Raw genomic sequence first — 10,773 nt, 5'->3', positions numbered from 1 at the left:
AACCATTGGAAGGTATCCCTTGTGTTAACCATGGGTGTGCGACAGATTCCTTTCTAGGAAGCAAGCAGATCACCATCTTGGTAAACTTGTGTGTCCTCAATGATCACCAGATGGTATACCTGTGTATTTTAAAGTGTGTGTGTGCGTGTGTGAACGGGCCAGAATGAATGCATAACCCCAATTCCAGCACTTAACGCTTTGTATCTTTGCTCGTGGGAAAACGCAGCTCCAGTCGCTAGACGTCCGCAGTGCCCAAGGCTATGGACTCTCTGAGGAACCCAGAAATGGATTCATCTGGCACCCATCAGCTGTCTCTGAGGCACTGCATTAGCCAAGGTAAGGTTGCACCATCACTGCTTGTTCAGATAGCATCGCTTTGGGGCTCAAACCTTTCTAGTGCAGCAAAGCATGCTCTGTTGCCATCCAGGCCGATGTCTGAAAGGGATGGGGCATGTCAGATGGACTTCCAAATGCATGTTCAATCTGTGTGGTCTGTATAGAGGCATTTCTGCTACCCACCCCAGAGGTTGGATGGGAAACTCAAAAGGAAGCCATGTGTGCAATAGCATTGTCCTGCTCATGTTCTCTGGCATCTGGTCCACAGAGACACAGCACCTCTGAACCTGACAGATGTATCTAGCCATCCTGAGTAGAACAGGGTGACCCTATGGAAAGGAGGACCGGGCTCCTGTATCTTTAACAATTGTAGAGAAAGGGGCATTTCAGCAGGTGTCCGTGGTATGCATGCAGCACCCGGCGAAATTTCCTCCTCATCACAATAGTTAAAGCTGCAGGAGCCCTGCCCTCTTGATCAGCTACAAAATAGGATGGAAGACGACACAGTCCCTGGTCCATTCCAGAAAGACCGTACTTGGATTCTGAAATACTTGCACTGTTCTCTGGCATTTTTAAGCACTGTTCTTTTTCTTCCATTTACCCCCTTTTCCTGATGATATTTTCTCTCCCCACGGCAGGCATCAAGCAGCTGTATCAAACCCAACAGCTCTGCGACGTCACGTTGGTGGTTGGCGATCAAAGGTTCCCTTGTCACAGGTAGGGTGACCAAAAGTGACTTTAATGAAAAGAATGAGGCCGTATATAAAACCAGAGGACCTATACAGCAAGGTTGGAGTCCTGTGGCGCTCCCAATGTTGTTGGAGGCAAATTCCCATCAGCCTAAGCCGGGGGGTGGGGAATGGTTAGGGATGCCACGAATTGAACTCCAACAGCATGTTATAGAGGGTCTTTCCAGGAGACAATTGTCACAACCCGCTCACCTTGAGACTCCTTTTTACCTTTCTCAGGATCCCAACCATAAACGCAGTCAATACACGGCTGCCCACACTGATTATTATTATTATTATTATTATTATTATTATTATTATTATTATTATTATTATTATTTTCCTGTTCCCACCTCTGGGCAACCCCTTTCTGTGATCCATTGACCCTTCCTTTGTCCCAGAGCAACCAGCTAGGCACTCTGTGCACCTTTCACCTTTTACTTCATCACTGCCACCATATAAACCCGTATCTTACCTCAGGTACTTAAAGAACCTAATCCCGGGTGAAACAAAATCACTTTTATTTAACAAAAAGTAAGGCCATGCAGTTTACCAAGCTTGTGGTTTCATTTGTCAATGCTTTGTTGTTACAATACAGGTGCCATGTCTTCTTGCCTACTCTACTCTCTAAAGTCAAATCTAACTTCTCCTTCTCCCTCTTAATCCCAAAACAATAAAATGCAGACCCTGGACTGATTTATCCTCTTCAGCAGACTAACCCTGACTCTCTCTCTCTCACTGCCAACTACTAACTGATTTCAACTATCACTCCCCTTCACACACTTCCATCCAACAGCCAATCAGCATTCACTGCAACATTCCATTCACTCACTCCCCCTCCCAACAGAATTAACCACTTACCAGCTTTACCATACGAAGTTCAAACAGCATTTACATCGCAGATAAATAGCATAAAACAGTGAAACATCACAGCTACCAAATGCTCGCTAGGTCAAGCCAAACTTCAAAAGAGGTTTGTACAGCCTGACAAATGGGGGGGGGGGGAGGGCAGCAGTGATGGGGCAAGTGCCCTCTGAGCCTGGTGTGATTTTGTTCACCTACCCCTAACTTTTTACTGCTGTTCCATCTAGCCTAGTGCTAACACAGTATAGTTCCATTTCACTCTGTCCGTGAACTGCTTTCCAGTCTGAAAAAAACAAAGCCACAAGCCTGGATATACCTGCTTTGTATGTAGTTTGGTTCTTGCAAGTGAACTGCATGATGGGATTGGAATTATGGATGTGCCTGGATGTGCTGTAAGGCTGAAACTGCTTAAATTGGAAGAAAATGCTTAATTGGAATTTCTAGCTGTCAAAACCTCTTGATATAGCAGAAGACAAATAAGTTAGTTTGATAAGGAGGACTGACCATCCAGGTCAATCTGACATTGCCAGAAGAGTTATGCGCCCTCTGTTGATAAGGTATAACGAAGAAGTTTTCTTTGATCTGTCTTTGTTTTGCTTTAGAACTTTGATAACTGCTAATTGTCTAAGTCTGTAGTTCCAAATTAGCTAAGTACTGCAGACCCCTTGTTTTTCAAATGCCAAGCCAAGGACCCCCTACTTTTGAAAAAAATATTATCACTATGGCACTTACCTATGCGAAGCAATTTTTTGGAGAAAATAAGGGGTGGCCCCTAATAAGCAAAGGATTTTAGGTATACTAAAAAACAGTCCATAAAAGTTGTGATATTTGTGATATTACCAAGCAAAAATGACAATGATTTAGTTAGGAATATAAAGACAAATTTGTTTTTACCAACGTCTAGTTTACAGTTGAACAAATTATGACTTGTCTAGCAGCTACTAAACCTAAATGTGATGGGAGAAATCCTGCCTCTTTTTGTCCCGAACAATCCCTTCCACATCCGGTTCAATATTTCCGGTTCAATCTCAATTCTGGATCCACGTTGAGCAGATTTCTATGCTTGTTCTTCATATAACAAAATGTCGAAAATGTTTGTTCACAGAGATATGTGGAACAAAAGGGAACTCGATGTTTCAAAGCTTTTTCACCCAACTTCTTATAATCAGGAAAAACCTTCACCCAGAATTGGTCCCGTCTATATTCTTTGAAAAATGATTTCAGTGAACCATCACAAGTCACGTCAGCAAGTGCATCTCGCTCTTCCGCAGAGAGAGTTGTTAGTTGTACATCACCACATTCAAAAGGATTCCTTCTCCATGAGTTTTCAGGATTAGGTGCAGGGAAGCAATCTCTGAAGCTAGTCACTAAAATCACGCATTTTGCGCATGACGTCACCGTTGAAGCAAACAGAGCGTGGGAGACGGCGTATTTTCTTTTATTATAATGCGGACCTTCACCTTGCAGAGCTAATAGGTGAATGGTGCTACAAACCCCCAAGGTGGGTTACGCGGACCCCCGTTTAGGAACCACTGGTCTAAGATGCTACTGCGTATAAATATACCTGCTTTTCACACTGCCGGTTGAGAAGTTCTTCGTCTGTAGGACTCTCTCCATGCAGCTGTATTATGCTCAATAAAATAGAGTTGCCTTACAACTAGGGCTGTGCACGGACCCACCCACCCCGATCCGCTTCGGATCCCAATCCGCAACTTATGGATCGGGTCCACTCTGTGCCGATCCGCCAGTGGTCCGCTTCTCTTCGCTGCGGAGCTCAGGATCCAAATTGGAGCTCCACAGCGGCGGCAGCTGCACTGCCAGGTAAGGCCTCCCTCCCTCCTCCCCCTTACCTGCATCTATCCGCGGTCCGCCGGCGGCTTCAACTGAGCCCGAGGACTTCCTGTTTGAGTCCTCGGGCTCAGTTGAAGCCAGCGACGGGTCGCAGATGGATGCAGGTAAGACCCTTCCCCACTGCCCCCTTTCCTGGCTCTGCCGCTGTCACAATAGCGCCAGGTAAGGCCCGCTTCATCTTGATCCTTCATCTCGATCCACCTTCATCTCGATCCGTTCTGCGACGCGCCACTGCCCCCCTGATCCTCTTCACCTCCGCCTTCAGGGGAGGCGAAGCACCCCGATCCGCTTCTGCTTCTCCGATCCGAAGCGAAGCGAAGCGGAGCACAGCCCTACTTACAACCAAAGTGGATTTTTTATCCTGGACAAGTCTTTCTTAGCTCTGCTACTTGAGGTCCTTTTAACTGGAGTTACTAGGGACTCAACCTGGACCATCAGGCTGCAAAACATGTTCTCTTTCACTTCCACCACCACCCCTCTCTTCCCCTGCAGAACACTCCTGGCCTCCGTCAGCCTCTACTTCCAGCGCATGTTTGCCAGCACCTTCAAAGAGTCTCGGGAGGGGGAGATCGTGCTCTTAGACTTGTCCTCCACCTCCCTCCAGAGCCTCCTGGATTACGTCTACACAGGGGAACTGCCGCTCCAAGAAGAGGAGGCGGAAGAAATGTTCACTGCAGCCAGCAGACTTCAAATAGCTTCTGCGCTGGAGATTATCACCAGGTAATATGCACAGGGGGTTTCCTGAACATCTAAAGTAGGGGTGGAGAACCTGCATTGTAAATAAATAAATATGTAGGTCATAGGCGTGCACAGAACATTTCATTAGACTGTGCATCCAAGGGATTGATTGATTGATTATTTTTAAGGCCTTGATTGGGGCAATGGGTGGGGTGGAAAAACGCACATTCCAAAGCCTCCAGAAAGGCCACCAGTAGTGGGGCAGGGTGAAATACACACTTTCCAGAGGCTCCAGAGACATGGGCACACCCAGCACACCTTGTATGCACTCTTATGATGTAGGCGAATCCCAGGAGAAGGCATCTACCAAGGAACAGCCAGGAGTCGATCACAACGGAAAACAACCTTCCTCAATGTGATGTTCTCCAGATGTTTTGGATGTCATACTCCCATCTAGGGATGTACAAGAATTGAATTCCTGTTTGCAAATTCTGCAAACACGTCCCATTCGCCACCCCAAATGCAAACAAGAGCACAACTTTTGGGAATTTTCTGCCCTTTCCGGAAATTCCCATTTGAGCACCTCCAATTGCACAGGTGAGCATTTGCACAAATCCACCGCCAAATTTGGATTTTCACAGTTTAGCCTATAGGGGAAATTTGTGTTTTTGGGTGGGGGAGTGTAGCCAGTGATCTGGAATGTTGGGACTTGTAGTGCAAAACATCCAGAGGAAACCAGGTTGGGGAAAATCATTGCTCCCTAAGCAAAGTGCTGCCCTGATCCGGAAGTCCTTTTAGGTCCGCGGGAGCCAAAAAGAAGCCAGGGTGAGTGGTGTCACTCTAGAGCCTAGGCAATGAACAGGGAATGCACAGTTACAAGTTGGAGGATGCTTGTCTAAGCAATACTACAAACGAGAAGGATCTTGGAATTGTTGCAGCTCACAAGCTGAATATGAGCCAACAGTGTGATGTGGCTGCAAAGAAAGCAAATGCTATTTTGGGATGCATTAATAGAAGTATAGCTTCTAAATCGTGTGAGGTGCTTGTTCCCCTCTATTCAGCACTGGTTAGGCCTCATCCTGAGTGTTGTTCTGAGCACCACACTTCAAGAAGGATGCAGACAAACTGGAGCGAGTTCAGAGGAGGGCAACCAGGATGATCAGGGGTCTGGAAACAAAGCCCTATGAAGAGAGACTGAAAGAACTGGGCATGTTGAGCCTGGAGAAGAGAAAATTGAGGGGAGACATGAGAGCACTCTTCAAGGACTCTTTGAGGAGGGCCAGGATCTCTTCTCGATCATCCCAGAGTGCAGGACATGGAATAATTGGCTCAAGTGACAGGAAGCCAGATTCTGGCTGGACATCAAGAAAAACGTCCTGACTGTTAGAGCAGCCTGACAATGGAACCCTTGACCAAGGGAAGTGGTGGGTTCGCCCACACTAGAGGCTTTCAAGAGGCAGCTGGACGGCCATCTGTCAGGGATGCTTTAAGTTGGATTCCTGCGTTGGGTAGAGCATTGGATTCGATGGCCTTAGAGGCCTCTTCCAACTCTACTATTCTATGATTCTACGATTCTATGTTCATTTCGCCTCTCTTCCTCCTTGCAGATTTCTCCTGGAGAGGATTACTATGGAGAACTGCCTGGACCTTTACGTCCTGGCGTATTCCCACAACCACCAGCCGCTCCTCCTCCCAGCTTCGCGCTACGTCTCCTCCCGTTTTGAGTGCCTCTCGGAGCTCACGGCTTTCCTGCTCCTCGACTTCAGCACCCTTCTCAGCATTGTCGCGTTGGAAAGCCTAGCGGTGCGCTCCGAGCTGACCGTGTACCGGGCCGTGCGCCGTTGGGTCCGCCACGACTCCGCCGAGCGCTTCCCGAAGCTCCGGGTGCTAATGGATCACATCCGCCTTCCGCTCCTGGCCCCCGACGAACTTGCCGAAGTCCGGGCTGAGACAGAAGAGTTTTACGAGTGTGTGCGGCTGCCGTGGGAGGAGCTCAGCGTGGAAGACCGCTTGTGGTCCAGCCGAGGGCTGAGGCAGGGCATGTACCACGAGGGAGTGGTGTGCGTGGGGCTCCCGAAATGGAGCGAGGCGAGCCTGGAGGACGAGGACCTGGATTCCCACGTCCACTTCTTCGACCCTTCCACCGAAGCGTGGGAGCAGCTCCCCGATCTGAAATCACTCACCTCCCCGAGCTGCGTCTCCATGGGACACAAGCTCTACATCGCCGGCGGACAACATTTAGACGGCTCCTACTCGGACCACCTGCTCGTTTACGATACGCTGGGCGGGTTCTGGGCCCAGCTGCCCTCCATGTCCACGGCCCGAGCGTGGCACGCTTTCCTCCTGTGCAAGAAAAAGCTGTACGTCGCCGGAGGCTGGGATAACACGGGGTCGCTGGCATGCGCCGAGAGCTACGACCTGGAGCGAGAAGAATGGGGGCCCATCGCCAGCCTCCCCTTTGCCTTGACTTACTTCGCTTCCGCCACGCTCAGGAGCAAACTGTATCTCATCGGAGGAGAGATGGGCATCTCCGACATCCCGATCCCCCACCGGGGAGTCCTGCTTTATGACGTCCTCTCCGACACCTGGTCCCAAGTCGACCTGGCCTTTGAATGCTACGAGGCCAGCGCCGTCACGCTGGGCAACTGCATCTTTGTAGTCGGCGGGCTCACCAGAGACAGCGCGCAGGGGAACCGCCAGTTCACTCAGCGCTGCGTCTGCCTGCTCGGAGACGGCGCGGTGAACCGAGACGTCTCGGTCCCATCGCTCCCCATAGCCATCTCTTACCCAGGCGTCGCCTGCTGCGGGAAGAGGATTTACGTCTTCGGGGGCGACAACAATGACTGCTATTCTAGCGCCATCCACTCCTGGGAACTAGGGCAGCCACACTGGGCTCGGTGCTCCGCCAATTTACCGGACCCCAATTATGGAGCCTTTGGGTTTGGCTGCATCCCGCTCAAGGTGCCTCGAAAAAACATCTTTGCTGTCTTTCACAGGGGATGCACTTCCTCCATGGCAGAACAGGCAGCGGGAGGCAGTTAAGGGCTGTCCTGGGTGGCTGGGGGATCTTCTCAAGTTTTGGACGGCCGTTCTCTTTTTTTTTTAACGAGATAGTTAATTGAAAACGAGAGACCTGAATCTGACTATCCAGTGAGTTCTTTTAGATCGCGATATGAAACCCGGTCTTTCTGGGTGCAGCCTCTTCTGCCCTTAAACGTATCGGCATTTTTGCCATGGACCTGCCACTTTTTTTTGCTTCCTTGATCCTTCTGAGCCTTTATTTATTTATTTATTTATTTATTAAAATTATATACCGCCCCATAGCTGAAGCTCTCTGGGCGGTTTACGAAAGTTAAAAAACAGTGAGCATTAAAAAGTATACAAAATTTAAAACCATCAAAAAAATATAAAAACAACAGTATAAAACGGTATCCATTTTAAATGACGACACTTCTGGGGTCCATTAAAAAACAAACAGACTTAGCATACGTTGTTAAATGCTGTTAAATGCTTGGGAGAAGGGAAAGGCGCCTGAAAGATAACAATGTCGGCGCCAGTTTTTGCCCTCCGTCGCCATCTAGCGACATTCCTCGGAACTGCGGCTTTCTATGGAAGTCCCAAGTTCCGAGAAATAGTTTTTGCCCTCTGGCGACATCTAGCAACGTTCCTTGGAACTGCGGCCTTCTATGGAAGTCCCAAGTGCCGGTAATAGTTTTTGCTCTCTGGCGCCATCTAGAGACATTCCTCAGAACTGCGGCCTTCTATGGAAGTTCCAAGTTCCGAGAAATAGTTTTTGCCCTCTGGCACCATCTAGGGATGTTCCTCAGAACTGCGGCCTCCTATGGAAGTGCCATGAAATAGTTTTTGCCCTCTGGCGCCATCTAGGGACGTTCCTCAGAACTGCAGCCTTCTATGGAAGTTCCAAGTTCCAAGAAATTGTTTTTGCCCTCTGGCGCCATCTAGGGACATTCCTCGGAACTGTGGCCTTCTATGGAAGTTCCAAGTTCCGAGAAATAGTTTTTGCCCTCTGGCTCCATCTAGCGACGTTCCTCGGAACTGCGGCCTTCTATGGAAGTTCCAAGTTCCGAGAAAGATAGCTGCCAGGTGCTTCCGGCCTAGAAGAGGGGCCAAAACCCACTAACCTCCTCACCAGACTGCTCCTCTACACCTGTCGTATGATGGGCTTTTTTGCTAGTAGCTAATAAAATCTGTCGCATTACACAGGAGGCAGGGATGTGGCGCAGGGGTGGAGGTGGGGCAAGGCAGGCAATCCCATAATAAATAGCAGGAGAGTTTCTGCCGCTCACACTCAGGCGCTCAACGCTAGCTGATATTCCATCTATCCTTTTAGTTTGACGGAACCACTCCAGAGTAGCAATGGGAGGGGGAGGAGACACTCCGTTTGCCCAATTTCACGACATCGCGCCGAAGACGCAAACTGAAACTCCGTTCCCCGTCGAACTGCGCCTCTCTCTGAATTTCGCTCCGGTGTTCTCCGATCAAAAGAGGTGTGCAAAAGTGTCCGTGCTGGGGAAAAGGGTGCACAAATGTGCCTAGCTATCATGAAAAGAATGTTCCAAAGTGCATTGTGACAGGAGAATGATTTGCACATGCAGACTCTTTTAAGAAATGGCGCTTATGCATTCTTTCGGTTTTGTAAACCTGCCCAGAGAGCTTCGGCTATGGGGCGGTATAAAAATGCAATGAATAAGTAAATAATAAAATAGATTTCAAACCATGCACACATTTCAAAATGAGTCCAGCAGGGCTTTGGGGCAGCATCTGGGAACCGCATACAGTGGCTGCAAACAAGTCCAAATTTCCAAACAACCGTGCGATTCGAAGCAACTCTACCCAGAGTTCCAAGGGACACCCCCCCCTCGAATTAGAATTGCAACCCGAAAGCCCAAATCAAGAGCACTGAACAATGACCTTGGGAGTCCACTTTGGAATTAGGCATAGCAGTTGTTCCCCATAGGTATAAAACAAATAACAGTGATTTGCCTCCTGGAGTTGTTTTGAGGTCAAGGGCATGACATCGGCTCCCCCATCTTTGGGAACAGGATGGGCCAGGAAACTAATTAAACCAACAGCCTGCCCCCCACCCCACCCCCAGCTCCAGAGTAAAGCATTCAATTGAGTGATCAAGGAAATCATTTAAAACGTGGCAATTAGCGCCACCATTTGCCCCGGCTCTCTTAACTGACCCATTTCTCCGAATGCCAGTGGGTGGACAAAAAATGTCTCGGAAGCGAACCGTCGGCTTCAGGCATGACAGAGGGGGCTCTCAGTGCCCACTACCAATCCACCATCTCTCTAGCTGTGCTGGGCTTCCTCTGACACATGAACGCAGCAAGCCATTGCCCCAGGCAGACTGGCCACTGAGCAACAGCTCGTGGCCCACAAGGGCCATCAATCATCCAGCAGAAATGTCTCTGACGCGGACAGCCACAACACGCAAGGGGAGGACCTGGAAGAGGCTTCCCCGGGTGTCGTGCGAAACACTTGCGGGCCGAGGCTCTAGTGCTCCAAAGGCCACGATTTTGAGAAACGAGCAGAAGAGGACACTGCCTAAGGATGGAGAAGGGAGAAATTCATTTGCTTTGCAACCGAGCCCATCTAATGCACACCGCCGAATTAAGATGTGGACCAAAATGCAGTTCTTTTGGTATTCGCACTTCTTCGGATTTTGCAATGCCATTCTCCGGTCGAAATGTGAATACAGAGTAAAGGTGTGAATGGGTTGTCAGTGCCTTTATCCTTAAGGCTGCCGTTGGTGCAGCGGGAGAAAGTGCGCAATATCCAGAGCCTCCGTTGTGAGCAAATGGAAGCTCCGGATATTGCGCGCTTCTCCTCCGCTGTGTTAATGGCGGCCGTAAAGGTCCCATTGACGCGGGGGGGGGGGACTTCACCATTTCGGCAGCGGGGGCGAACGGCTGCCAAGCGCTTGCTAGATCCTTGCGAGTGCTTGAGCATGGGTCCATGCTCGCACAGGAGGTGCCCAACAGGGTTCAGGGAGTGGACGCGGGGGAGTCCATTGGACTCCCGGACTCAGTTGGGCACTTGTGACATCTCCAGGGAGAACCAATATTGTGAGCTTGCATGAACTCTGCCGTACATCTCACAGGATAAATATAACCTGTGCCAAAGGAAGACCTTCTTCACAGAGCGCATAGTTAAATTATGGAACTCGCTACCACAGGATGCAGTCAACAACAGGATGCAGTCAAGGATAATTCGGAAGACTCTCAATTTCACCCTTTTCTGACTTTAAAAGGGACTGAATGGAGGAGAGAGAGGGGGGGTAGATTTTATT

General features: G+C 49.3%; 1 protein-coding gene across 1 annotated transcript; it reads left to right on the top strand.

Annotated features, from left to right (window-relative positions):
- Nucleotides 1-260: 260 nt before the first annotated feature.
- Nucleotides 261-7,499, top strand: LOC134412750 (kelch-like protein 5). The gene is made up of 4 exons (XM_063146763.1): nucleotides 261-336; nucleotides 975-1,053; nucleotides 4,272-4,499; nucleotides 6,065-7,499. Exons 1-4 carry the CDS (start codon nucleotides 261-263, stop codon nucleotides 7,497-7,499), a joined length of 1,818 nt encoding a protein of 605 aa, XP_063002833.1.
- The last annotated feature ends 3,274 nt before the right edge of the window (nucleotides 7,500-10,773 follow it).

Source organism: Elgaria multicarinata, chromosome 22 (assembly GCF_023053635.1).
Source record: "Elgaria multicarinata webbii isolate HBS135686 ecotype San Diego chromosome 22, rElgMul1.1.pri, whole genome shotgun sequence".
In the NCBI taxonomy this organism is placed as follows: Eukaryota; Metazoa; Chordata; class Lepidosauria; order Squamata; family Anguidae; genus Elgaria; species Elgaria multicarinata.
The sequence above is the reverse complement of the archived record's forward strand: the minus strand, read 5'-3'. Positions and strand labels throughout refer to the sequence as shown.